This window comes from Thunnus maccoyii, chromosome 13, assembly GCF_910596095.1.
Source record: "Thunnus maccoyii chromosome 13, fThuMac1.1, whole genome shotgun sequence".
Taxonomy (NCBI): Eukaryota; Metazoa; Chordata; class Actinopteri; order Scombriformes; family Scombridae; genus Thunnus; species Thunnus maccoyii.
In genome coordinates this window covers 20,127,706-20,154,989 of record NC_056545.1, presented here as the reverse complement: position 1 = coordinate 20,154,989, position 27,284 = coordinate 20,127,706, and the positions used below count along the sequence as shown (strand labels likewise).

Genomic DNA, 27,284 nt, shown 5'->3' with positions numbered 1-27,284 from the left:
ATACTGCAATCAGTGATTAGGTCTTAAAATATCACCACAAGGACAGTTTGGTATTTCACAGCTGCAAAATTTCAAACCTCAGTTTATGGAATTTGGGTTTTAGAATCTGTAATTTTACATGTGAAACCGAAGTCTTCAAATATGAGGAATATGTCATCACTTCACATGGAGTTTTTCATGATCCCTCTTAGCCAACACACTGCAATACAATGATGTAATAAGACTACATTTGCTTAAGACAGGATGTAACAGAAGTTTACTGGGGGAAAACTTACTTTACTTCACAAAACTAACATCAATACTTCACCTTTAATGCAATCAACTATTTTTTTTTTATAAAGTTGTGGTCAAGTTTTAAAAAGATAAAATGTGTTGCAGTTAGTAATGAGAACCATGTGTCCATCTCGTCACCCCAACCCCCCCAATCTCCCCCCATTTCCCATCTGTGCCCTTCAGGCCCTCACTTCAGTCACCTCCCACTTCCCTCTTCCTTCAGAACCCGTCTGTTTTTGTTTTCGAGCCTGGGCTCTTTGCACAGGAAATTGTATACATTGGGAGCAATCAGGAAGGCAGAGAGCAGCTTTCCCGTTAGCACTGAGTTTGGGCACATGAGGAAAAAAACTGGATAAAAGAGGTCAGTAATTCCTAAACCAGGAGAGAAACAGAAGTCAGCTGTTCTCCTCCCCTCACTTCACTTCCCTCCCCTTTACACAGTCTCAACATTTCAAAAATCCCTGCCACACCACTGCCACGAGTCCATCTCTAAACATAGAATACAGTATTAGAAAAATCTTAAAAGGGAAATCAGATTAAAAATGAAGTGCTCCTGAGATGATTTGCCTCTCTCGTATTGATTCATGTGTGCTTTCTCAGCTACAGAGAAGCCAGTGAACAGGGGAGACTGTGTGGAATGAAGGAAAAGAGGAGGAGATATAAAGGAGCAGAGAGGACTGGCTGGGGGTAAAAAAACAACAGGAAACCAACCGATTCTAATGCTGTTTCTGCAAATCCTTCAGAGATAAAGCAGTGGACTGCCACGTCCCAGCGAACCAACAGTCACACCATGTCTTTTCTTTGATCATCACTCAAAGTAATGCCTATCTAAAGGACTTAAAGTTAAAAAAGTGACGTCACTTCTGCTCTCAGCCTCCAACAGTGTGTGGTTAGTCAGAATGTGAGCGGATGCAGACGTTTGGGAGCTGATTGCTGGGATTTCTATGTGGCTGCTTTTTGACCTACAAACTCACCCTTTCTCAGGCTCATATGGATCGATCGCTGCGCTTCCAAGGATCTGTTTGTTTTAATCATCTGGACTACTAACTGGAGCCACATGAAGAATAAAGGGACTAAGCAGAAGTCCAAAAAGAAAGGAAGTGAAAATGCGTTCGGCTGTGACCTGATAGAACATCTCCAGAACTCAGGACAAGATGGTAAACTTTTTATTTTGCTTTCTTTGAAATCTAACACTCTTTACAAGCAGTTATCATCAAAGTACCTCCTGTTTCTTACATCAGTTACTTGACTCATACAGAGAAGATAACATTTATACTGAGTTTTATTAGTCATTTCCTAAATTAGTATAGTTTATATATACACATAATATGGTGAAATTAGGACAGTAAAGACAAAAAAGTGTCTTTACATAATACAGGCTTTGCTTAAGGATTACATATATAGTATGAATTGTGAGTATACATGTGTTTTACATTTAGTAAGACCATTCATTCAACTATTGGCTGTATTAAATAGCCATTGGTGACTTTGGGTGTGGCACTTTAATTTTTTTGTGTCAATTTCCTACAGTGACTATAGTTCCTATGACGAGTTTTGTGTCTGACAAAAGACTGGGCGGTGCTGCTGCCTATAGAGGAGAGAAAATAAGGAGCCAAAGAGAGAAAAAAAGAACAGAGGTTGATCACATATTCAACTATGCAGTCAGGTTTGCTGTAGATGTTTATACTCTTTACTTTTATTTAGTCTTTTCCTTCTGCTGATCATATGTTTTGTTCTTTTCTTACAACCATCATCTGTGAGTTTTTTTGGCAGCAATATGATGTCATGAAAAGATTGAACAGAAATCTACCACGTGCAGAGTCAACTCAGGCATATGGATAGCTGTGTTGAGGATAACTTTGAGGAGGACCTGCTGGGGTGGACATATCCACAATGTAAGGCGGGGCATTCAGGGCAGGAAGTGAGGGAGGAGGTTTGGATACCCCTCCGTCATAGATATCCGTCAGACGTATTGTGTTTTTTAAATTGTAGGAGCATTAGTTTGTTACTGCATTTTAATGATGAATACCACTGGAAGGCACTGATTACCTAACACAGACACAGACAGTTTAGATACTAGTGACCATAAAAAAGCCTTTAACTTTTATTTTAAACTTTATTTGTGAGCAGTATACCTGATGCCCTAATATTGCCTGTATAGCTGTATAGAGTGTGTACAGACAGTGTTTGACAACCAGTGGATCCCTATTTAGCATCACAACTGCACTGATAATCCAGCACAATGTTAAGTTGCATGCTCAAACACTCACAGTCTCATGATATTATTGAGGATCTTTACATACAGCCAGAGATAATTAAGTACATCCCTCTGATAAGATGAATATGAATATATCCCCATTTCTTTAGTAATTATAATACAATAGAACCTGACAGCTAACATCACACTCTCTCCACTTCAGTATAACACAAATTGTTGATAATCTCTAAGATTTGTCATATAACAGCGATAGATATAGAGATATAAGAAGAGATATAACAAACTCTTCAAAGAGCTAAAAAATATCTTATTGGCAATATTAGCATTTGAGGGTGATTTCAAATGCTGTGTCGGACAAAAAAAGGTATAAAGCTCACACATCCTGTCTCATGAGGACAAAAATAATAATTGTTAAGCTCTGCATTTTGTTTAGAACATATATGTCATGTCCCTATTGCAAAACTACCATTATTTTAGAAGCAGTGAGTCAACTGTCCTCTGGAGGAGGGAAATGTTGCAAATACACATACACAAAGGTTTGGCGAAACTGGTCATGAACCATTTAAAAGTGCTTTAGTCATCATACAACAATGTTACCATAAAATGTTCCTTGTGTTGTTGCGTAGGCAAACTTGTAAAACCTGACAAAAGGAGAGAGACTGGGAAGGGCTGTTAAGGGTTTCTGTAAAGCCAACCACTGAGCAGCAGCTGGAGCTTCAGCATTTCATGGAACATTGAATATTATTGCAGAAACAAACAATTTGCATCTGTTGACTCCGTGCCGAAACTGAGTCTGAGTCACAAAGTATCTTTAAAAATCAGTCGAAAGTCAAACTGTATTTTGTTGCCACTACATGAAGCAGACATCTTCCTTCAGTGCAGACTGAGAGTCACTAAATGAAGGCTCCAGAGTTGTTCATCATCCAGCTTTCGACCACAAGCATGTAATTGAAAGTCCAATTAAGTCTAACCCATGAGAATGTAAATGGCAGATTCTTGGTGTCCATGGTGATTACGGAGAAATTAGCCATTGCCGAAAATGTTCATTCATTTTGTGGAGGATGGATTCTACATGTTGTCTGCAGGATGATCAGTTTGTACTTACCACCATGAGACATTTAACATAAAAGTGTAATTAAATCCTGGAATAGTCTACAACTGGGTAGAGGAACCACCGATAAAACAACCAACTATATGGGCATCATGAAATAAAATAAAAACATTCATTTGTACAATCAAAAGGTTTAAAAAAATATCACATACTGTATAACCTAAACACTCAAAGGATATTAAGCTTCTTCTTTGACACATCATTACTTACTCATAACTTCATAATATAATGCGCTACTGAGAAGGTAAAAGTTGACGCATTGGTCCATGTGAGACACTAAATTTGATCCAGTTGAAGTTGTTATTCTTTATATTTGAAAATAGTTTCAGCAAATAATCCATATTTGATTTTTTTCTAATCTGCACCAGTCTGCGCACGCTTTGGGAAACTATAGATAAAATACTGCTGATCTTAAGTTTGGTCATCAAAAAATCCCTATGTGATCATTAATACAACACAGTCAGCTTCAGATTTGCAGTCATTTGTTATTTTCACTATTAGCTAAAGGGAAATTGTGGTTTAGACTGAATCAAAGCATGTGATTTAACAGACACTGAGCAACAGCTAAATCTGGTGATTTAAAAAAAAAAGTGCATCCAAACAAGGTTGTGTACAGAGGGTGATGTACTGTAGTCCAGGGAGCTGTGTAGGTCAGTGGTAACATTTCAAAAGCCGTTTTCTATTAGAGGAAATGTCGTAAGTAATACCAGCTACAAGGACTGGGTGTGTCAACCTTCCTCTGAAACAAACAAACCATTTTTAACTTCCTGTCAAAGTCCACCTACAATCAGCGGCCCTAAGGAATAGAAAGTGGCCATAGTGGAACAAACCCCATACCATGAAGTTAACATTATGTGCATTGTTACCGTTGAAACATTACACTGACAGTCGTTTCCTTCTCCTGCTTTTAAGATTTCATGTGGCCTGAATCACCCACAAATCCAACAGTACTTGCACTGTCAAAGAGCTAAAACAGGAGGGAAAAAATGTGTTTAAGTTTCTCCAACATGCCTCCCCAACAGTGTTTACATGTCAGAGTGTTTGCAGAAATGACTAACACAACCTTTAAACTTAAGTTCCTCAGGTTCTGAAGAAATGTGCAGAGTTTATTGAGGAGCATGGTATTGTGGACGGGATCTACAGGCTGTCGGGGGTCACCTCAAACATCCAGCGTCTCAGGTACTAACTTCATGCGACGCGTTTCTTGTACGCTAATGTTTTTCTCAAGATTTGCAGTACTAACAGCTCTTTCTGATGTTACTGTACATCAAAAACCTCAAGTCATAGAAAATATTAGACATTGATACAAAGTAAAAAGAATAATTTCATGATACAGAATGAGTTTTTAAAATCTTGGTCTACCGGTTGTGAGCTGTATGTTCTTCAGGCCCTTACTATTGCTTTACTCATCCTCTGTAATCACTGGTGTATACATCCTGTTTGGAACAGCTCCAATTATCCTCAGTTAAATCACGAAAAAATTGATGCTAAGCTAAATCAAATATTATCTCAAATCATGCCTATAAATGTCTGTCCGGCTGATTTTCTTATCTTCAGGGTCCAAAATATATTAATAGACATGGTATATTTATAATATTGTTTTTTCAGATTATCACTGAGCTTTCTTTTTTTGGCTATAACAACATTAGTGGACTGGATACACTTTAATCTAGCATACTGCAACAGTACTTAGCAAGGGTGTTAAACAATCAAAGCATTCAGCTAACTGCGTGTGTGTGTGTGTGTGTGTGTTTGTGTGCAGGCAGGAATTCAGCTCTGAGGCGTGCCCTGACCTTACAAAGGAAGTGTACCTCCAGGACATCCACTGTGTGGGTTCCTTATGTAAGCTGTACTTCAGGGAGCTACCCAATCCTCTGCTCACATATGAGCTATACAGCAAATTCACTGTAAGTACAAATCACATTCATGTCACATTTACAGTTTTGCTAAAGGGGAGAAAAAAATATCTGTGTGACCCAGAAGTGGTTTGACAGTACAAAGAAGTAATTATTAACAGGCAGAATGGCAACCAAAACACCAGATGTCAATAAGCACTATTTATTCCACACAGTCCCTCAGTATATTTGTGTCAACGCTATATCGACTGTATTTATTATGATTTTTCACGACTGTAACCTCAGCTCTCTGGCTCACTATTGATCAGCTCTTTAAATCTCCTCCCTGGAGAAAATAACACCATTAGCAGATGTCAGCTGAACTGTAAACAAAGCATATGACTTGGCTTGCTGCCTGCCAGTTTGGCTTATTATCGTTATCATCGTTATCATTTAAAAGTTTAAAGGTTTTTCTGCCTCATAATCATGAACATTTGTCCCTCCATATATGACAAAATAGACTGTAAGAAACTGAGTGTTTACAGTCTATTTTATTGTTTGTGTTTGCGATTTTTGTGGCCTACTCTGTCACCAAATCATTTTTTTCTGATGCACATACATGTATATGACTTAAGAGCTTGACTTAAAAATTAAAAACATTTTGTTTTTTTACCCTTTTTGGGTCACATGAGGGTTTTGTAATGAAGCAAGAGCAAAAACACTAAGTATACTGAGATCTTAAAGTCAATTCCACACACAACTAGCAACCTGTGTGGCCAAAATTGTGAAGATACGATCACTACATGTAGCACCAGAGAGAAACTTTAAGGCAACATTTTCTGGATGAACTGCGTGAAAGAGACTTTAGAGAGGAGCAGGAGAGAAGGGAACAGAAATACCAAACTGTAAGGCCTGCTTCAAGCTTTCTGTGTAGCTTTCTGTGTACCTCGCCGAGCCATTTGCATAACTTGGCATTCGTACATCTCGTGCTGCTTGTGTTTGCTTCGTGCCTGAAAACTCCAGTGTTTTAGGAAAAATCAGTTCCTCACATGGTGTAAAAAATACACACACAAGAGCCCTGTTGTAAAACTTTTTTTTTTTTCTCAAGTTTTGTTGGAAAGAATATAGTCATCCTCAAGAACATGAGCACTAAGCAGAGTTCCTTGGGTGTCAGATGGGCTGCATATTTGATGTTGTGTGTGTTATTGAGTAAAACACGAGATATTAATTTTCGCACGTTTGATGCGGCACCTTTTGGATGTAATATTTAATTTGAAGTTAATTTCAGTGTTTCCCATCCATTCTCAGATACTTGGTTGGCATGGAAGCTTTTGTGATATTTATTTGTCATGCCATACTTAATGTTAATTATCCATTTTGGGGGAATTGTGTTTCTGCCACAAGACTGCACAAGAGCATGTTTGAAGAACAACTTATGTTTATGAACTCACACATGACTCACAAATGCAGCTAACTTGCTCAGCTGTTTGGGCCTCAATCACATTAGTTTGACTGCACGCACACCAGCATGTGTTTGTTTACATGTGTTGAGCAGGGAAGGTCCAGGTCAGACAAGCTGTGCAGTGAGATCATAGCTTTACCCTGCAGTCCATCAATGCATTGATCTTGTTCACTGGTAACCTGAGAAAAACCAGATGTTAGAGGTCATGTTGGTTTAAGGGTATGTATGGAGGTTTTGTGGACAAATTGAAGATAATTCTCAGGCTGAGACCACAAGCTTGGGAATTCAGTTCATATTCAGGGTGGAGTAGTGATTAAAATCTACTTTACTGTGTTTCATAAACTGAAAAGAGAACATGGATTCAAGTCTCTTTTTTTTTACCAATCCTGGAGTTTTGTTGACATGATATGTGTCTATTTTACATGCAGGAAGCGGCCTCGGTCCGGGGAGATCATGAAAGACTTGTTCACATTCAGAAGGTCATCAAAGAACTGCCGACCCCTCACTTCAAGTGAGTTTTAGCCCTTTTCACTCTCAACAGTTAAGACAATTGTACAATTGATAGTCCTGTTTGCTAAGTTTTACTTATTTTGTCAACTGTTCTCAGGACTCTGGAGTACCTCACCAAACACTTGGCCCACCTTGCAACCTTAAGCACCCAGACAAACATGCACACACGCAACCTGGCCCTGGTTTGGGCTCCAAATCTGTTAAGGTGAGTTTCATTAAACAGATGTGCTTGAAAAACTTTTTTTTGTCAATGCAAAATGTAATGTAATGTAATGTTACAACCCCCATCCAAAAGAGGATTTTTTTAAAATCTCATTTGCTCCTTTATTCATACATAGCTTTCATGAACTTAATTTGCTTTTTTTGGAGTATATGCAATAGGAAACAAATCTGAAATTCAATTTTTTTTTTTTTTCTTAGATCTAAAGATATTGAGGCTTCTTCTGGTAATGGAGACATGGCTTTCCAGGAGGTGCGGATACAACAGTCAGTGGTTGAGTTTATTCTAAACAACACAGAGCAGATCTTCAGCGATGATTCTGTGGAAATCAAACCCAAAGAAGGTACGACATTCCTAAAATACAAACAATCACCACTGAGCCCTTCAAACTGGTATTGGAATGAACTGACTCATTATACTTCTCTAGGGCCAACTTTGATGTGTGGGGAGAAGAAGTATGCCACACTCCCGATCAGTGGTCAGTGTGGGCCGATGAAACTGATGAGCCTGGAAGAAGCCCAAGCCCGCTCCTTAAGTCCAAACCATCCTGTGCATAGAGAACGTCAGCGAGAGAACAGTCTGCCTGATACCAGCACTGCAACGCTCTACCACACCGTCATAGACATATCAGACAGCAAGTATGACAGATTTGGGTTCAGTCTATTGAGTCATTATGAGTTTAATTTACAAACCATATGCTTCAGGGTGTTTGATGCACTTATGATTTTAGATTAATTTGACAATAAATGTGTGCACATGTGCCTAATTCATGCAAATCAGTGTATTTTTTATTGAAAGCAAGCTGTCTGATGCTTAATAATCTCTTTATCTTTTAGGAGAAAGTTTTCTGGGAAATCTAAGAAGTGGAAGTCCATCTTCAACCTGGGAAGGTCTGTCGACTCAAAGGGAAAACTGAGCCGAAACGGCAGCGTGTTCATAAGGGCACAGGGGATCACAGGTGAGTGTCCAACAAGAATGTCAACAATAATCAATCATACACATTATGGGTTTTTTTTTCTCTGATATTCATTTTTGCTTTTCTTTTCTTGTGAAATACAACATAGTGTCACCTCTTGAGGCCTATAGAAAATATATAAAAATATATTCAAATGAAACCAGCTGTGATGGAAAAAAAATCATTTTTTGGTTGTAGACATGAGAGGCAGCATGAAGATATCACTGTGTATTAAGGCATCACAAGCCAAACAGGCAATGTCCAAAACCATTTCCATATTAGTGGAAATTTTAACAGTAACTCAGTCCATGTGTCAAAACATGTTCTTAAATTTTACAGGCTAAAGTGTTCTCTATTGTTTTTTTCCACAGAAAAGGCAGCTCTTCGTCCATCCAGGAGCATGGAGTCCTTGTGCTCCTTACCAACAGGTAAATCCTTGATATTATAATTTTCATGAAAATATTACAAACTACAACTTTGTCTTTGCCTCTTTATAAATTGGTGTTGTTGAATCTATTACAGTGAAAATATAGTTTTTACAGTTTTTATTTATCTTTTACATTACTGTTACTCCACAGATGATGACAGAACAGGAAACAATAGTCCAACTGGTGGACCCGGCAGCATTTATGTTCCAGATGTAAAATCCAGAACGCTGGGATCTGACTCGCTCTATGACCTGAATGAACATGACCAAAACTGGGAGTTTAAAGGGAAGAAAGCTGACGGGGCAACAGGAGGTTGGAGCTCTAGTATGAACCAAAAGGGGTCACCGGGTGCTTCTTCTCCCCCTCAAAAAACACTACCAGAGCAACTGAAGGTGTTCAAAGGTGATGACGGCAGCGGCTACAAGCCCACGTCTCCGAAAAACAGGAGGATGTTGTACTCAGGCTCCTCCCACAACAGCTCGTCTCGACCCTCCTTCCCAGGAAGTTTCTTCCCTCTGGAATCCTCGCCGAGGCATCAGCGAAGAGCCGTCAACATATCCGAGCCCTTCGCTGTGTCCGTGCCACTGCGCGTTTCCGCTGTTATCAGCTCCAACAGCACGCCGTGCAGAGGCCACGCTAAGGAAAAAGCAGCTGCAGCCGCTCTGAAACCTTGCAAGGAGACTGCGGAGCAGAGCAGCAACAGTGGAAAGAGCAATACATTCCCCCAACTGGAACCCAAGAAGCAGGAAGGAACAGAGAAGAAAAACATGGAGGAGCCGGCGTCTAGAGTCCCACCAGAGGGTGAGGGCTTCTTCCTTTATCACATTTTAAAATGCTTGTTGTTATGTTTCATATTCAAGTCATAAAATGTAGTGTACAGACAGTTAAAAACATGTTTTCCCCTTAGATACAAGCAAAGAAGTAGTGCAAGAAGGTCAAGAAGGGATCAACAATTCTGAACTGGAACAGCCATCCATTGCAAATGCAAGAGAAGGCAAAGATGCAGCGCCATCTCCTGGGAAAGAACTGCACAACCAGCCTACAGCAAAGCAACAGGTAAATCATTTGCTGTTGAACTTTAGCTTATGGTACTTCTACTGGAGCAGAATTACAGACATTATCATTCATTGGTGCTGTTGATTTATGATAAATTGACGAATTCAAGTTCATTAAGATTTAAAAGAAACAAAAAAGAGTCAAAGTCTGAAAATTGCGGACCACGTGGTATTAGATTTGGCTACTTGTCAGTGCCTTCAAATTCATCACTGGTCCCTGCAACTCTCCAAAGTAAAAATGGCTGGGATTTACTGGTGAAACAGTAGCACTGTATTCTGATTTCACATATTCCTGCATTAAATTAAGAGATCTTAAAGTTACGGTAGTTGTGTTTTTTCCAACTCTTTTATTATTCAGTTTTCTAGAAAGGTAATGAGAGCTGTGAAATCTGCTTATATGGTGACTATTTGTTTTGTTTGAGAAATGAATGGTGTCCTCACTGTGGTTATTTTTAATCTTCTGTTCTTTTGTTTATTATTCATTACTTCTCAGGACATGGGATCCTCTATTGGGAAAGAGCTGTGGTCTGATCTCAATCAAGAACTGAAGATAACTGAACCTGAAATTGACCTGCTGGATGAGACTTTTAAGCCTGTTTCCTCCTCCAAGAACACTTGTGAAAACATGAAGTTAACGATGGATGTGAAGTCAAAAAGAAGCCGCAGCTCTCCGTCTCTGACTTTGTTATGTAGGGATCTTTCGTCAAATACCTCTCTGAGTGATCACTTTATCGCCACTGGATCAGCCTCGGCAAAGAAACAACCCTCAGAGTCAGACATCCCATTTTCTCTTCACAAAAACTTTGATGCAGTTGTCGGTGGAAACACAGAAAATGTCTGCCCTGCTGCAATGCTGGATAAAAAAAATAAGAAACTGCATCAGATCTCCCCAAATATAACATCCCTGAAGAAAGATGATCCAGCTTATAGCCAACTTCCTTTTAAGGAAACCTGCTTAACTCAAGTTAAAAGTCATTTGATGTTAGAGGATGCTCCAACAGTTCGGGGCTTCTCAGCAGCAGATGACCCCCACAAAAAATCAGAGAAACATGAAATTCCTGAAGGAGACAAAAACGTCTCCTGTGGTGGAGTGAAGAAGACTGTGATTCCTGAGTTGGAACTCATTCAGAGGCTTTCAGTATGTTTGGAGGAGAGACGTAGGACCTTGGAGCTGCCAAACCTCGACGACGATGAAGGAGGATGCGGAGCAACCTCAGAGGAGCTGGACTTGGTGGAGCCCTGGGAGGATCTTAGCTCCACCAAGCAGTGGGTTACCAGTCCTCTGCACTCACCTGACGTGGAGGAACTGTTTAAGCAGCTGTCACCCTTTGGCTGTGTAGCGGAGCCTTTGAGCTCAGAGGAGGGAAAGACGTCATCTCCTTCATTCGATAATAAACAATCTAATAAAACATCTCTCGTTAAGAGCACTGAACGCCTCTCAGGAAACATTCCTCAAACTTCCAGTTGCAAACCAGACACAAAATGGACGTATTTGCCATCAATACCTACACGGGTCAGTGTGAACAGCAGTAATGCAACACAAGCTCACGCAGGGAAGAGCAACACAACAAAACAGAAGTCATCTCAGAGGTTTTACAGACAGATTTCTTGCGAGTCAGCTGCTTCAGAGAGAAGAGAGGAACAGAGCTTTCCCAGACAGCACAGGCCATACTCTCTTAACTTGGACCTGGGGCACAGATACATTAGAGACATATCTAATCAGCAGAACCGCAATTCATCGGAGTTCTCCTCATGTCAGAGAGGATTACTGTCCTCAACTGGAGCTGTAAATAACGGGCTACCCTCGGAGTTGGAATTGTTTCTGAATGATCGCCAGGCGCCTCTACGCCGAAATTCAGCCCCAGTCAGCGTGTCATCAGTCCGAACCGCCTTCATGATAAAAACGTGCCAGGCCAAAGCTGTGCCTGTCGTACCTCCAAAGGTGCAGTATAGTCAGATACCTCACTCCAGACACGAGAATGATGTCGATGCAGCAAAGGAACAAGAAAAGGAATATCCTAAAATGGTCGCAGAGAAAAGCAACTCCGCACCTCCTCCGATGATGTCAGATCTAAAGGAGGAGCTGGAGAATAAAGAGCCAGCTCCCAAACACCAAAGACACCCACATGTAGAGAAATCTGCCGAGTCTGCAAGGACCACGTCCACTCCAGAACTGCCAGTCATAACAAGGCGACATGCTCCCAGTCTTGAAGTCTTTGTGGATTGCCCCAGACCAAACAGAACGAACATCATGCAAAGGCCATCGTTCAGGAACAGGCAGAGGCCGCAGAGTCTCATCCTGCTCAGCCCTCCCTTTCCCATCATGGACTATCCGCCATCAGGCGACGACGGCAAGCTTCTGTCATCCATCAGGAGCATGAATGACACATCAGCTGTGAATGCGTTTTCTAAAGAGATGGCGGAGAATTTCAAGACGCCAGAGGGGATCGCTCTTCAAAACAAAATGACTATTCCAAAAAGTGGTCAGAGACTGGAAACGTCGACCAGCTGCTTCTACCAGCCGCAGAGGAGATCGATGATATTTGACAGCAGGAGCCACAGGCAGATAGAGTGACTGGAGGCACAGTCACTGATTATGAGACTGAGTGTTTGTACATAGACACAGAATATAAGGAAAGTTTTATGGAAACTGAAAAAAGATGATATGATAATCTGTTGTAAATCATAGTATTTTGTTTTATGTATGTATTTCTTGAAGGATCAAGAATTTGTTTAAAATTATGATTCCTTTTGTAAAACCATGAAGTATTTGAGAGAGATTTTATAACTGGTTTCCCATGGGTTCCTTGTAATCCTTGAAAGTTTGTGAGAGAAAAAAATCAAGGCCTTGAAAGTTTTTGAAAGTAGACATAAATAGACATGGGTCATTGAAAGTGCTTGAATTTATATATTTTGTTCAAGAATAGAATATTGTGCTATATCTGTGCTGTGTTAGAGAAAGCAAGAGACCACATAGTCTGTGAGCATCTGTAAAGTTCTCATTGTAGTTCTCATAAAAATTCTGTGTTGTAACAGTAATTAACCATGATCCGTGTCTCAACTATGCTGTGTTGGGTCCTTGAATTTGAGGGAATTGGGCCTCAAAAGTCCTTGAATTTGATGTTGAAGAAGATGTGGGAACCCTGTTATAAAGCCATGATGTATTTGAGCGCTCTTAAAATGTGACATGAAGGAAATGTTTTCAGAGGTGACTTAAGAATGACAGACATTTAGTTTCACATAAGGCTGCAACTAAAAAAATGACTGTTACAATTTGCCAGAGTCAAAGATGACGCCTTGAGATGTTTTGTTTTTTCGAACCAACAGCCAAAAACCCAAAGAAAGACAAAGAAAAGCATGCAATCTTAACATTTGTGAAGCCAAAACCAGCAAATTTTCTGCATTTTTGCTTAAAAAAATGACTCAAATGATTATTCTATTATCAAAATAGTTGCAGATTAATTTCCTGTCAATCGACTAATCGTTGCAGCTCTAGTTTCATACTCAAGTTACAGTATATCTGATATTTGGACATTAAAACATGTGGTACTACACAGTCACAGTGCATCACTGCCAGATCTGCTCAGAGCCTTTGACTGTTGAAAATCACATCTGTTAACTAACAAATTAGCAGCAGAATAATGGTTTACGGACATCATACTTAAAATTCATGAAGATTAGTTGCTTAAACTTGACTGAAAATCATTTTTGTCCAGGATTCAATTTTGCGAGCACCAGAAAATGTTTCAATAGACGTTATTCTGGTTTGGTGCAGTTCCAGCATCTTCATAAAGTTGTGAGGGCCAAGTTGCATTTCTCTCTGTGTCAACGATGTTATGACATGCTGATGGATTGATTTTGGTCACTGTATAAAGTTCATAATGTATTAGGTTATTACATCTTCACATAAATATTCATGCATGAGGTCATGAGGTGGACATTAAGGGCTCTGAATGCAGGAAGTGTACAGTAAAGGTTAACAAGAAGTAAAAAGGTAAACTGACGATTAAACTGTTAAACAGTTTAACAGCCATGAATTTGATCATGTAGTTTGCAGGAAAGATATTGCTGAAGATGTGTTTATTTATTCCTTTAATAACTTACACATAACATTAAGTAAAATTTATACTTGTAAAACAATATACTGTATGTAACTTTTGGCTCTGTGATAAGCTGAGATCAATGTGATTTTTAGCTGATATTTAAGAGGAAAATCCTTTTTCTGATATACATATATCAGAAACTTAATAGTATTTACCCACAGAAGGACTTTAATTCATGTGTATCTTTATTTTCTGTAAGCTTTGTATTTTAAGGCAGTTTTTAATTTGTTGTTTTTGACAATAATGAGAAACCAGCATTGTAGAAAAAAAGCAAAGAGTATCTATGTAAAGTAAAATCCTGGAGCTGCTCCCCTGACTGTAAACTGGAGGTTGACTGTGTGCACGCTGACTGTATTCAATGTGTTTGGACCTTGATGGTGCTTTGAGTCTGATGTTAGCATCTGAAAAAAACAGGGTTTTGTTTCTTTTCTTTGCATTTTACAAACACGGGATCTGATATGATTACCATTTGTGCTATTTGTGGGTGAGCACCCTGCATGTAACATAGTTTGGATGTTGAAAGAGGTCACAGTGTATTTTATACTGTAGTTTGAATGGATTGGACAAATGATTATAGTGTTTATTCAAAAAAAAACATGTGTATGTTAATGGGGATATCAGTGTTTTTTCTTGGTTTTGTAACTTTTGTATACTTGTTGATACTGAAAATCACTGAGTGAACTGTCTGTATTCACAGGAGGAAAAAAAAACAAGTGAATTGAGGATTTTAAGGTGGAGTTTTGCCTTAATTATCCCGATGATGGCACCTGAAGCAATGTACATACTGTAAGACACCTGGTGAGTTTTGTTACAACAAAAAATTATGAGAATAAAAAGCTCTGAAAATCACATCAATCAGTGGTTCTGTTAATGTGACTCATTCACTAAAACCTAAAGTGTCAAGCTGTGACATTGTAACATTGTAACACTGTAAAATTCAACTCACCTGATTTTTGTTAAATGTTACTTGAGATTTACACTTCAGGGAACTCTGAGCCACAATAAAGCAGGTCAGTTTAAAGATTTTTGAAACAAAATAAACAGCAGTTGTGTGATTTACACTGTGCACTTTGATAAACATCATGAGAGAGGGTAAGGACTGGAGGGTAAGCACCTCCAAATAACATGTTGTTGCAATGATTGTTTCATTGCAACAACATGTTATTTGGAGGTGTTGTTGGTTTCATTTGGCACTCCAAATCACCTTGTTGTCAGACTTAAAGACTTAGTCAGAACTCAGAGTGAGAGGAAACTACTGATTGCAGTGTTTTTGACAAGTGAAACAGGCTTTACACTGTACACGACTCAGGTAATTAAGCATTTGTCTTTTCTTCCTCTTCCACCTCTCTCTCTTCAAATCTTTACTTAGACACTTCTTTTCTCTATTTTGCTTCTTCTCTCATATTTTAAGTGAGCACATATATGGGAATACAATCACACAAGTTATACATATTTAAAGATATTGTCAAAAAGTATCTCTGAGTATCATTTTTACTACTAGCATGTAGTTCACTCGCTTAGCTGTCTAATTTTAGCCTTAGTGACTTTGATTTTTTCAGTCCAGTTGTTAGTAACCTTCTAACAACTGAGGTATTGAATATATTACATGGGTGTACTAACCTCTATTTTTTCTTTAGAATTTCATGAATTTCATACAGTCCTCCAGAAAGCAGCTCACAGAGAGGGGCAAGATAAAAGAGATTGTGCTACTGTGTGAATGAGGAGTATTCAAGGGGCCCCTGAGACGGATGGGGCCCATTGGAGATCAAAGGTGATACTGCACCCAGTTATATGTGGTCTGGCTGAAACCTAGCAGCACTCCTGCTTTTTTCTTCCCATATCATACAAAAATAAAACTGCTGACTACAGTGAAAACATTGAGCATGGTGGCTGCCTTGAATAAGTCAAACATTCATGGTTGCGCCTTTGCCAAATGCAGTTAGAGGTTTACAGTCCCTGCCAGTTCCCCATGACCTATTCTCTGGTTTTACAAAAATAATGTTAATTTAATTATCAATAAAACAAAGTTTTGGGTTTTTTTTTTTCAAAATTCCCCACAGCAGGGTTGTGTATTATCTATTGGTAATGAACAAAATCTCCAAACTGTGTCTTGTCTTTGCCACCAGATGGCGCTCCTGCACCACACTGCAGGATTGAGCTGCGTGATAAACAGAGCTACTGAAAACATGCTGACAGACACGATGATGTGTGCTGTAGAGACATAAATGTCCCAACTACTGACAAACACTGTGGTCGAAATGTGACAGTTATGACGGAAAACGCCATCTCTTTGCGAGCCATATACCAATATGTTTGTGCGTCTACTCAGGTTGTGCGCACAGTAAATAACTTGTACTTGCCTCTCTGTCGTCCTTTTAAAAATAACTTCTTACTTTACACCGCGTGCTTCCGTATATTAAAACCACAACCAAGTCTAATCACTGGCACACTGATTCAACTGAATCCTCTCGGCTGTTTCCTAAAGTAGAGTGAAGCTTCACAATGAGATAATTAAAAAAAAACTATTATGGACCCACAGGTCAAGTTGTATGTGTATTAAATATTTGTTTGAAACAATCAATATCCTACTAATACAGAGTGAAGGCCTGCTGCAACAAATGTACATACAGTACATTTTTAATCTACGTACGTAAGTCCACATAAACAAAATTGTTTTTTTTACCTGGGTGTTGGAGTATCACTGATCAGCGCCTGTTTGCATCTTGCTGAGTCTATGTTCACATGTGTACTGACTGAAGGTGACAGCAGTCAAACGCGTTACGATGGCAGAAAAATACAAATGTAATTTTACCCAAATGTCACAATATATATATATATTTTTAACAAAATCTCCCTTAGAAGCATTCATTCTGGACGAGCGGTGGCGCTTGCAGAGGTCACTTCCATGTCTGCGCAGTTCATTATTTCTCGACCTTTGACACTGCTTGTGTATGGACCGAGAATTAAAAAGGCGTATTCTCACCACGCTGAAAAAAGGCAGCAGCGCGGTGCGCGCGTTGAATATTCAATTAGAGGGGCGAACTGAGGAAAAGTGAAGCTGCGTGCCAGTCCTTCATCTTACATTACTGATTAGCTGTTAAACAGATTATGAACAGCTGAATGGGTTCAAATGTTGCAGCAGAAAACACTCGGGAGTTCAAGGCAATGACGAGCGGTTTCCTTCCCTGACACTTGAGCAGGATGTACACACTTTGTCACCACTAACAGTTCCATAATGAGACGTGTTGCTGTTGAATTTTCCCACTTTAACCACAGTCCTTTAAAAAAAACATCCTGAGCAAATTAAACTGCTGCCGTTGCATCGATCCATGTCGAGTTGTTAGTGTGAAGTTGTGCCAAAATATAGGAGAAAGTACCTGTTATAGAATTTATATTTAGCTGCCTTCTCTGTATTAATGCAAATGTAAAACTTTTGCCATTTCAGATAAGATAAACATGCTCAGATTTCTATATTTATGTCAGTAAACTATTTTCTTCCAATAGGCTGTTTATTGGCAAAAAAAGCAGCTGTACGCAAAATAAAAACCGCCACCACACACACAAAGTTATGACATTTGAAGATAAAAACGTATTGAAGCATTTGATGCTTTTTAAAAAAAGCATCCTCTTGAAAATAGTCTTCCCTCTCCCAACAATAACTCAGTACTTCACATTTACAAGCGAGGTTTCAAGCCTGGAGCAGCAGGCGTTTGTCCTGTAAAAACGAGTAAACAAACACGTTATAAATGTGCTAAAGTGTTTAAAGGTTTATAAAGTATTTTGTTAAAGTTATCAGGTTAACATGTTGGGTTGACTACACACATTTATTAAGCTGGATAAGTTTAAAGTAGTTGAATGTGCAGTGCCACAGCAAGCCACGCGGGTCCAAAAGAGCTCTCATTGAGAAGCCACGTGTCCGTTTCCAAAGCCTCTCCAACTTAACCACCTCCTTTGTACGACTAACCCACATCGGCAGCGTCCCTCCACATAAAGGGATTTGCAATTTCAAGATATTTCAGCTTAAATGTTTTTGACAGTTCCCTCGCTTTTACCTCGGCTTGGTTATTTTAACTGTGCCAAATGGGTCACCTTGGGTTGCTGTCTGCGCGCAAAGGGCTTTTGCGCGCATTCAGTCTGAATTTTTTCCAACTTTCCTTGACGGGGAAACCAGCTGCTGGTCGTGAAAAGACGGCTTATTAATTGTCCTTTGTCATGCAGAATTGCTTGATTTCTAAAGAAACGTACAAAGGCTCTTTTTCAGGATTCAAGTATTTTGTTTCGTGCGTATTTTCAAACCATCGAATCAGCTGCAGCGCCGCGCCGTCTACCAGACTCTCAGGTACTGACTGCCTGCTCCCTTTGTCCCCTTTTAATGCTGTTGTAAATCGTGCAGACTGATTTGTTACAAGCTGTTCTTTTAATCTGATAGATAAGAGACATGTCAAAGAAAAGCCGTAAATAAAAAATTAGCCAGAATAAAGACAGGGGCGAGTCTGCTAGATGGGCGCCTGTTGACTCAAGCGGCTCTCCAGCGTCAGGGGAGCCCTCTCCTCAGCTCCGTCAAGGTTACGTCCACAATTCCCTTTTCTTCTTTTTAAAAAGACACCGTAGTCCTTTTTGCTTCAATGAATTGATCGGCACAAAATTAAGAATAAATAAATTGAGCATTTGGAGCACCGAGCGTATAAGCTCCCCCAGGGCGCATACCCCCGGGCTATTGAATGGATAAAGGGCGCTTTGCAGAGGACGTTGTGAGCAAAATGGGGCTCTATGGTGCAATTAACAAAATAGTCTAATCCCATATCTTAACAAATGCAAATATTAGAGTTTTGTTAAAATGGTTAAGTGAACAATTAAATGAAAGTTTACAAGTGAAACTTCACGTCCAAAAAAGGCACACTGATGCAGATAACGTGCTGTACGCAATTTAAGAACAGTTTTTTCTCCCTTTGAAAAAGTCCAGAGATACGTTTCTAAGGAAGCAAATATAATTTAAAGCCTATTCAACATAATAAATATCATTTTAAGAAGCAAAGATTCAGCCACAGAGCAGCTGCAGCGGTGCGTAAAATAGGCGAACAAAACTGGAACTTTACGCTAAACCAACAATAGTATCCTCTTTTTGGACATGATATTTATAGATATTTTAAACTACAGTAAAAAAAATTAATATACATAATTTTAGACTAATTTAACCAGAATAGCCTACAGAAGTACTTTGCCTAAAAGACTGGATTTATTTCTTAGAATGCTGCGTATTATTTGACATGGCACAGTATTTCATTTTGTGGTTTTAATTATTTTCTATTAACAAAATCAAATGACATGCTAATTAACAATTATGTTTTTTTATTTAAAAATAATATTGGCTGAGTAGAAGAGGCTTGTATTAGGGCTAAAACGCACCTGGAGCTCATAAAAGCGACAATAAACTTGAGCACACTGGTGCGTTAACAATAGAACAATGTGGGCCATGGACACCAAACTGTGTCTTTTCCTCATTTATTTTCATGTTAGATCGATATCTTAAGATATGCACGATCCTGATGCACCATTATACACCCACGCTGATTATTAACTCAGTCACACGAGACAGATCATTTCAGCCGGGGTGAAACTTGAAAAGAGCTCCAAAGGACCAGGCAGTGATATCTGGGTTGAGTGTCCCCCAGGGAAAGCCCATAAGAGGACCCTTTCACAATGTCTTTATCACCTCTGCGTGATAAAGATTACCGAGCATTTCATTTACTCGTTCAGGATGTAGTTCAGCTCATATGGCCTAATGTACCCAGAATACACAAGCACATTTTATTTGTCTGCAATGTGCAGGACAGGCTGAGAATCTAAAAAAAATTACTATCCATCCCAATTTCTTTTTGGCACCTTGAGCAAAAATTATGAACCTTTTCTTTATCTTCTCATAACATGAAGACCAAACACTCATTGTGCACAGCAGTTTTACCTTAATGTAAAGTAATATTAAAATATATATTGCTTAAAATTGCAAAGAAACTGAGTCTGAAATATCTAATAATGCACCGCACATCCACACGTTCCCACATACAGCGCAGTCAGTTTAAATGTGTAGAGATGTGATTAATGTTACTATTTTTGACCAAATTGTCACACAGTATTGTCATTATCTAACATTCACAACACCAACTTTTTCCCTCATTTGAATTTCTGCAGCCAGTAAAGTCCAAACTGCTTATATCAACCTGGCTGGAGTTTACCATGTGCGCCACTGTGCGCGCTCAGTGGCGCGTAAAGACCAAAACATTTAACTCACAAGACAACGCAGGTTATACCGCTCAGAAATATTTTTATTTAAGTATCAACATTTTTAAATAAATAAATATTTTTCAATTACACTGAAGATATAATTTTCAGGGTGATCTCAGCGATGTGACAGTGAGGGAATTTCTCTCCAGCTTTCCAAGTTTGAAGTCACAGTTCCATCCACACAGAATGAATCTAACCAGTATTCATCATGTATACAAAATACTGTCTTCCCCAAAATACTAAGAAACAATGTTGCTATTGTTTTTTTTTGTCATTTTGGGTTTGTCTTTACAAATATGCCTATCATACTCATAGGATTGGCAACAACAAATGGACCGTTTTCAGAAAAAAACTACATACAAAACGTACAACATGTATACAGCTATACAATAATTCAGGGCAATTCCCTGATTAAATATTCTCTTTCTATGTACAGACGACTGAACACAAGTGGAACAGTCTTTTTTTGGCTGTATTCAAAACCATGAGGACCAAAATCTTTCAAAGGGGAGGCAGGGTGGAGTTCATGGAGAGACGGACAGGTCCACGTCGTCCTTTTCGGAGGAGGAAGGAGATATGGGAATGTCATCCTCCTCTTCCTCCGAGCATCTCGCCGTTGACAGGGACGAGCATTTGCAGTTATGTGATCCAGTCCTTTGGCCGCTGCTCTTTCCCTCCTTTTTGTGCTTCACTCTGCGATTCTGGAACCAGATTTTCACCTGTTTCTCGGACAAGTTCAGGTATGTGGCGATCTCGATGCGCCTCAGTCTGGACAGGTACATGTTGGAGGTGAACTCTCGCTCCAGCTCCAAAAGTTGTGTGCTGGTGAAGGCGGTGCGCATGCGTTTGCTGCTCTGAAGTTTGCCGTTGCTGTTTTCTGTGAAAATAAGATGAAGAATGAGATGGTCAGCCACGCAGATATTATGAAAAGCAGGTGAAATGTGGCTTTGTATACTCAGCAGCACTCGTTTAGTCAAAATACTCACCGATTGAGATGCAGTGGAACTGCCGCGGGTCTGGGACTGAGTACGCAGCTTGATATATCCCCGGTCCGTGGCTGAGGTTGACGCTGTTGGATGAAGAGTGTTGCCTCGACAGAGCTGAGTGGCAATACTGTGAGGTGAAGGGAGGAAAAGACGCTTTCAGGAGCGGCAGTGTCGGTGGGGACGGGTGGAGCTGGGGCGCGGTCATGCACAGCGGGCAGAAGCACAGCAGTCCGGCTTTCCTGGAGTGGCAGGAGCCCGGCAGCCCGTGCGGGTGGTGAGGCGAGTGCACGGCGTAAGGAAATAAAGGTGGATTGTTCTCGTTTCCTTTGTCGCTTGCCTCCCTTAAAATCAAGGAATCCACGAGAAAAGATCTCGGCATGTTTGCAAACTTGTTGCTCAGCGTGGTTGAAGTTGAAGCCGGCGCGTCGTGGTGTCAGCCTGCTCTCCTCGGGACTGTGGACAGCGAAGTGGTGCTGAAGGCGCACAGCAGCTCCTTAAATAGCCGCCGTGGACTCGGTTCGGCCATGTGACGGTTACGCTGTAAGCGGCCAAGAGCTCTCAATAGGGTTTTGTGCCTTTCTCTCGGCATTCCCACTGCACGCTTCCCCATTATTTCACTTGTTAACTAAATGAACTGCATAATGTAGTCTATTCTTGTCAGCCCCACCCACGCCGCAAGAGGCGGCACTGCCCATTCTCCCTTTTATCATCACTCTCATTTTATCATAGAGCACAGCTTAAATTTGCGAGAGAAAACGTTTCTGTCACATTCGGAAAGCCAGTGTATGTATTCAAGTTTTGTCTTAGACATTAAGCAGCCTATTAGGTATGTGTACGTGTAAGTTACTATATCTTATAGTCTTTAAACTGTGTAGCAAAGGCAGGGAGGAGAATACTCGTGAAAACTTTCAGAAAATTCACATTTTAATAACATTTCCCATCAATTTCTTTCAAAATTATATGTTCATTATGCCTGTACTATCTGGTGGGATAACGAGAAGGTAAAGTCAGTAAAACATATACTGTTTCATGTCTTTTTTTCCTGAATAAACAGCCATCATTCTTATATTAATTTCTGTATATATGTGTCACATGTGGCTGTGGTTAAATATTCGTCATGTGCAGCCTGACGAGTCTTCTGTACATGTGTGGCTACTTTACTGACAGCGCAAAACATAAATGCAACAGCTGAATGTAAAGTTTATGCATATCCATTTTAAGGTTAATGTGTCATTTCTGGGCACAAAAAAAGGGACAAGTCATTGCCTGAAGGCAGTGCTGTTAAAGAGCAGTGATTAATTCCTTTGCTCGGGCCCCTGCCGAGTCGGGGGAAAGAATATGTAAAAATAACCAGGTTTTCACTCTGTGGCCCTTATTGAATGTCATTGTGGAGGGTTTTCAATGAGAGAGAAAGAGAGTCGAATTAAAGTGTGTGACAGCGGCGGATAGACGCAACAAAGGCGACTCTGTCATAGAGGAGCCCAATGCGCGGCGCGTGAAGCCCCCGCCTCGCGCTCTGATTGAATTAAGTAATAGGAAAACATTTTCTTTCACTTTAAGGCTCTCTGAACAAGACTTTCAAAGGGACGGGACCCGTAATGTGTGAGTAAATAGTGGAATGTGATTTCTCTTCCTCCGAGTTTACTGTTTTTTTTCTCTTTCTTAGGTAGGCGAACACAAACCAATAATCTGTTGATATCTTAAAATGAATGATAAATATATTAGCTACATCCTTAACTGGGCTCAAGCTAACGCCTCGGGACGTTATGTTTGCACGAGGCCAAAATAACGGTGAGCTAGTCGAGTCCACATGCATAACTGCAGTATTCATTTTGATTTTTTGAGGTATGTGTTGTTTGGGGTTAATTCATGATCTGTTTAGATTTATTTTAGTCACCTGCAACATTTCCCATAAATTATCACGTCCAGGGAACGAGCCCTTCAGCTACCAAAACATACCCACATGACGGTGTGATGATGATCTGTTTATCTCCTCATAAAAGAGGCCTAATGTGCTCAGCTTCACACCACTAATCTTCCATAAAGACAGGACCTGTAATTAGGGTGCGCCATTAAAGTAGGTACAAATTAGGAGCAGTTAAACCCTTTAACGAGATCTAGTCATTCGAACAAAAACCTGTTATATCTGCAAGAGCCATTTTAAATTTTTTTATTAGTCTTTTCTTTCATTCCCTGCCAGGATTTTTGCCATTTAGCAGTCTGCCAATCGCGTTGCAATGTCTGAAACCTGTAAATACAATTCTATCAGATTCTTAATTAGTTAATGAGTTAATGACGTGTTTAAAACAAACCATTAAAAAACACCATTGTTTCTATTATATGTTAAAGCACTATTTCATTCTCAAGAGTTTGCCAGATTGAATAAAACAGACTAATTTGTGTGTAATTTGGCTTAAACAAAACGCAGCTTTTTCTACTGCGTGCAGACAGGCTGGATGGCCGCTGGCAGCTTGATGTATTGCTCAACATAAAGATGTTATCAAAGGCTCTAATTTTCAAATTATGTACAGAAGTCACCCCGTGGATAGGAATAGAGGTTTCATGGGTCGTCACGCAGGGAGGCTCATCCTAATTTGCAATCCCAACTGGAGACTGACAAATAGTTTTGACCTCCCTCTGGAGGCGCGGGCCAGAAGTGCAAAGAATCTCATTCTCCATAATCACTTGTTACTGAGATAGATAAATAATCGAGGGAAATAGCCCACTCACATTATAAAGACTCTATTACATTTTTTTTGCAGTACTTCCAAGCTACAAAAATATACATCTATAGCCACTTATGATAAGATTCATCATCACATCTGTGTTTTCCCTCCTAAAGCAAAGAGCCAAACTAATTCAGCATAGCTTCATGTGTTCAGTAACTAGCATACAGCTGTGTGGTTGGTAAAGCTTCTTAACGTTAGTGTTTGATAAGGGGGGGAAAGCAAATGCCCCTGAAATAGTAAATTATTTATAAGATATTAAGTTGGAACAATTGCCATCACTCAAATTCACCCCTGATGATAACGCTGACCAGTGCCTGCTGTGCCTGTTGGAGAAGCACATTTTCAGGGGCTTTTATGCAATTATATCCAAAGATCTCGTGCCTGATGACATAAAGAGAGCAGTCTGTTTATGGAGATGTAGTCAATATCTCCTTTTCTTTTGGTATGAATAATTCATAGTTTAAGATACTATCCCCCCTCGCTTAATATGTACACACACTTAAACACCCACACATCTCTAATACAAATGATGGTTTTAGCTGACAGTGTAACAGGATTTAAGGTCCCAGTGGGGTTTGGCCCAGCCGCGGATGGGCGCTGTGACTGTCGACGTGACACAGAGGGCCGGCTGCCCCTCCTAATCTCCCCCTGAGGCAACATCACAGACTGCAGATCCTGCTGCACCTCTATGGACACACAAAGGCCTGATTATCATTCATATGCTCACCACAAACACCAGTCCAATAGATAACAGATGACACATAAGTACCGGCTGAATGGTGCAATATGTTTAGGCTGCTGGAGTCTATAGGGACTAATGAATCCTTAAGAGAGAGGGAGACTGACAAAGAGATGCAGGCAGTTGAGGTAGCATAATGTGACAGAAATAAGGGCTCTACAGGTGAACATGGACTTGAGTGAACATGAGGAAGTTATATGAAAAATATGTTTGGTTGTAGTTGTAAATACAAGGAATTAAAGAACCAACAATCTTATCTTTTGTATGTATTTTATTATGCTGAAAAGTGACTGATAGCATCTAGAATCACGAGGTATTTCATGATAAATGTATGATTATTTTGGGTTGGAGAGATATTTAAGTGATAATTTTAGCATGGCCTCACAATTAAACACATCTCATAACATTTTACTTTACCTTAAATAACAAGAAACATCGAGGCATTGAGCAAATCAAACTGACATTTTTCAACACACAAGAAGTTGTTTTCAGATGTTCTTTTTTACAACATCATTTTATGTATTGTGTTTGAAAATGTGGTTTTCGACCATGTTTTTCTTCAGTGTTTAATTGATGCAGTGGCCGAAATACAAAGAATGAGGTTTGTTACCACATTTTGGTTAACAACCAGTTGAATGCTCACTTAACCGTGTCAAACTAGATATCATTCAAAAGCCCGAAGTCTCACAGTTCTTGCTCTATGAACCTTTTTGTGATCCAAATTTCACTGACACAACAGTTACTTTTTTTGCAGCAGGAGTGCATGCAAAACATGGCAGTAAAAATCTTTTTAAAAAATAGGCGATGAAAAAGCCTTACATCTGTAAATTTGGTTCACTATTCTTTAGATCAATCCAAGACCAGAATCAAGACGGGGTTCAAGAAAAGAAACCATTTTATTTCGGGTTTGCCATTTTCTGGCTTGTACACAGAAAAGTGGGTGTTTGATAAGGTGCTCACCTGTTTAAACGGCCCTAGAGTGGTAATTTGATTTCTGACTGAATAGGAGTGACTCTCTTTAAAAGCTACAAATCACAGGATGAGAGATCTCTGACACATGACTGAGATTTAAAACCTGGAGGCACTCTTTTTTGAGTTATTTGCTGTGATTGAATTTAGCTGAAATGCTTCTATATTTTTCAGAAATTTTCAGGTATTGAGATGCTCCGGAGAGACAGCTGTTATATTTCATCACAAAATATAGCTTTGTAAATTTCTTAATCATAATACACAACTTGTTTTCAGCAGTATTAAAGTTGCTTAAATCCAGAGTAGTTGCTACCTCAAAATCATAACGCAAGCAACAATAGCTTCAGGTCATTCTGAAGACGAGGTCACAAGTGCAAAGGACTGTTTTTAGATACTATTAGAAGTTACTGAATTTTTTTTTCTTCTTGGACTTATATTTAGCTCAGTTCAGTCCAGGAACAGATTATTAAGCTGAGACCAGCAAAAAAGAAAATTAAAAAAGGGAACAAATTAAAATGATGACAACAATTATTGAAAGTGGTGAAAATAAGCACGTAGGAGGTTGCGGACAAAATAAACTCATTATGGCTAATGGAGGTCACAAACTGATGCTTCTTCTTTTTAAATGTCAGACAACACAACTGAATCACTTGTTATACTCTGGTTCCTCCACAAGTGTCAGACAAATTCAAAGCAAAGATACATGAGCCAAAACCATGTTCATAATTTTGATAGGTTCCAATAAAACCTCCAAACTCTTTGTCCCTTCCTTAAAAATATTCTTCTGTGGTTTTTACTTTTTATTTCATGTGCTTTTTGTTGATTTAAACTGTCCCCTCTAAACTTTCACTTAACTTCCAAAAAGCCATCCAATAATACACCCTCTAATCATCAGTGACTGACTGTCCACATCACCTTTAAAAGGCTGATATTACAAGCCAACCTCTTTAAATACTGCAAGATACAAACATAAGATTCAATCACAAACACAAAGCCAGCAAGGTTGAGTTGCTCTTTGTCGTTTGTGTTATTTGTTGTGTATATTCACTCACATATAGGTTTTAGTATATTTAATTCGTAGGATTAATTATGGTGGGAATGTTAAATTACATTTGACACACACTCAGCGCACACACACTCAAACTTAATAACACTTCCAATGAAAAGCAAGAGGCCACACTACACACTGAAACATCTCTGCGGCGTGAATATGACAAACGACGCGTCATACGTCATGCTGACACTTGCAAAATTTGAGCCGTGTTTCACTGAGGTGGTTCCTAAAAAGTCTCCTTAGCAACCTCCATCATGGACCTGCAGTCCTCGCAGTGTCGGAGGATCACAGGTGTGAGCATGTAAATGTCACTTCTGCAGTCAGCTGTGTTTGAAAATGTAACTTAAACAAAATT

At 39.5% G+C, this 27,284-nt stretch overlaps 2 protein-coding genes across 6 annotated transcripts; one reads left to right on the top strand and one right to left on the bottom strand.

Annotated features, from left to right (window-relative positions):
• Positions 1–13: 13 nt before the first annotated feature.
• arhgap31 (Rho GTPase activating protein 31) lies at positions 14–15,161 on the top strand. Of its 5 annotated transcripts, XM_042430412.1 has the most exons (14): positions 14–634; positions 874–960; positions 1,258–1,430; positions 4,679–4,781; positions 5,365–5,509; positions 7,328–7,410; positions 7,507–7,614; positions 7,830–7,972; positions 8,057–8,267; positions 8,466–8,587; positions 8,956–9,012; positions 9,163–9,813; positions 9,920–10,068; positions 10,561–15,160. In XM_042430412.1, exons 2-14 carry the CDS (start codon positions 911–913, stop codon positions 12,640–12,642), a joined length of 4,077 nt encoding a protein of 1,358 aa, XP_042286346.1. In that variant the 5' UTR covers positions 14–634; positions 874–910; the 3' UTR covers positions 12,643–15,160. The 5 variants fall into 5 exon arrangements, with proteins under 5 accessions (XP_042286346.1, XP_042286345.1, XP_042286347.1 ...); XM_042430411.1 differs by lacking the exon at positions 14–634 and having other exon boundaries at positions 651–960; XM_042430413.1 differs by lacking the exons at positions 14–634; positions 874–960 and adding an exon at positions 967–1,162.
• A 5,411-nt stretch (positions 15,162–20,572) lies between these two features.
• gsx1 (GS homeobox 1) lies at positions 20,573–23,594 on the bottom strand. Its single transcript, XM_042431762.1, has 3 exons — positions 23,398–23,594; positions 21,439–21,976; positions 20,573–21,329 (listed from the first exon to the last, which is right to left on the bottom strand). Exons 2-3 carry the CDS (start codon positions 21,815–21,817, stop codon positions 20,977–20,979), a joined length of 732 nt encoding a protein of 243 aa, XP_042287696.1. The 5' UTR covers positions 21,818–21,976; positions 23,398–23,594; the 3' UTR covers positions 20,573–20,976.
• Between the last annotated feature and the right edge of the window lie 3,690 nt (positions 23,595–27,284).

Excerpts from the sequence above, each read along its gene's own strand:
- gsx1 (XM_042431762.1), bottom strand. The coding sequence starts at position 21,817 with ATGCCGAGATCTTTTCTCGTGGATTCCTTGATTTTAAGGGAGGCAAGC. Across the intron at positions 21,330-21,438 it reads GTTCCACTGCATCTCAATCG|AAAACAGCAACGGCAAACTT; the intron begins GTGAGTATTTTG and ends TTATTTTCACAG.
- arhgap31 (XM_042430412.1), top strand. The coding sequence starts at position 911 with ATGAAGGAAAAGAGGAGGAGATATAAAGGAGCAGAGAGGACTGGCTGG. Across the intron at positions 4,782-5,364 it reads TCAAACATCCAGCGTCTCAG|GCAGGAATTCAGCTCTGAGG; the intron begins GTACTAACTTCA and ends GTTTGTGTGCAG. Across the intron at positions 7,973-8,056 it reads GGAAATCAAACCCAAAGAAG|GGCCAACTTTGATGTGTGGG; the intron begins GTACGACATTCC and ends ATACTTCTCTAG.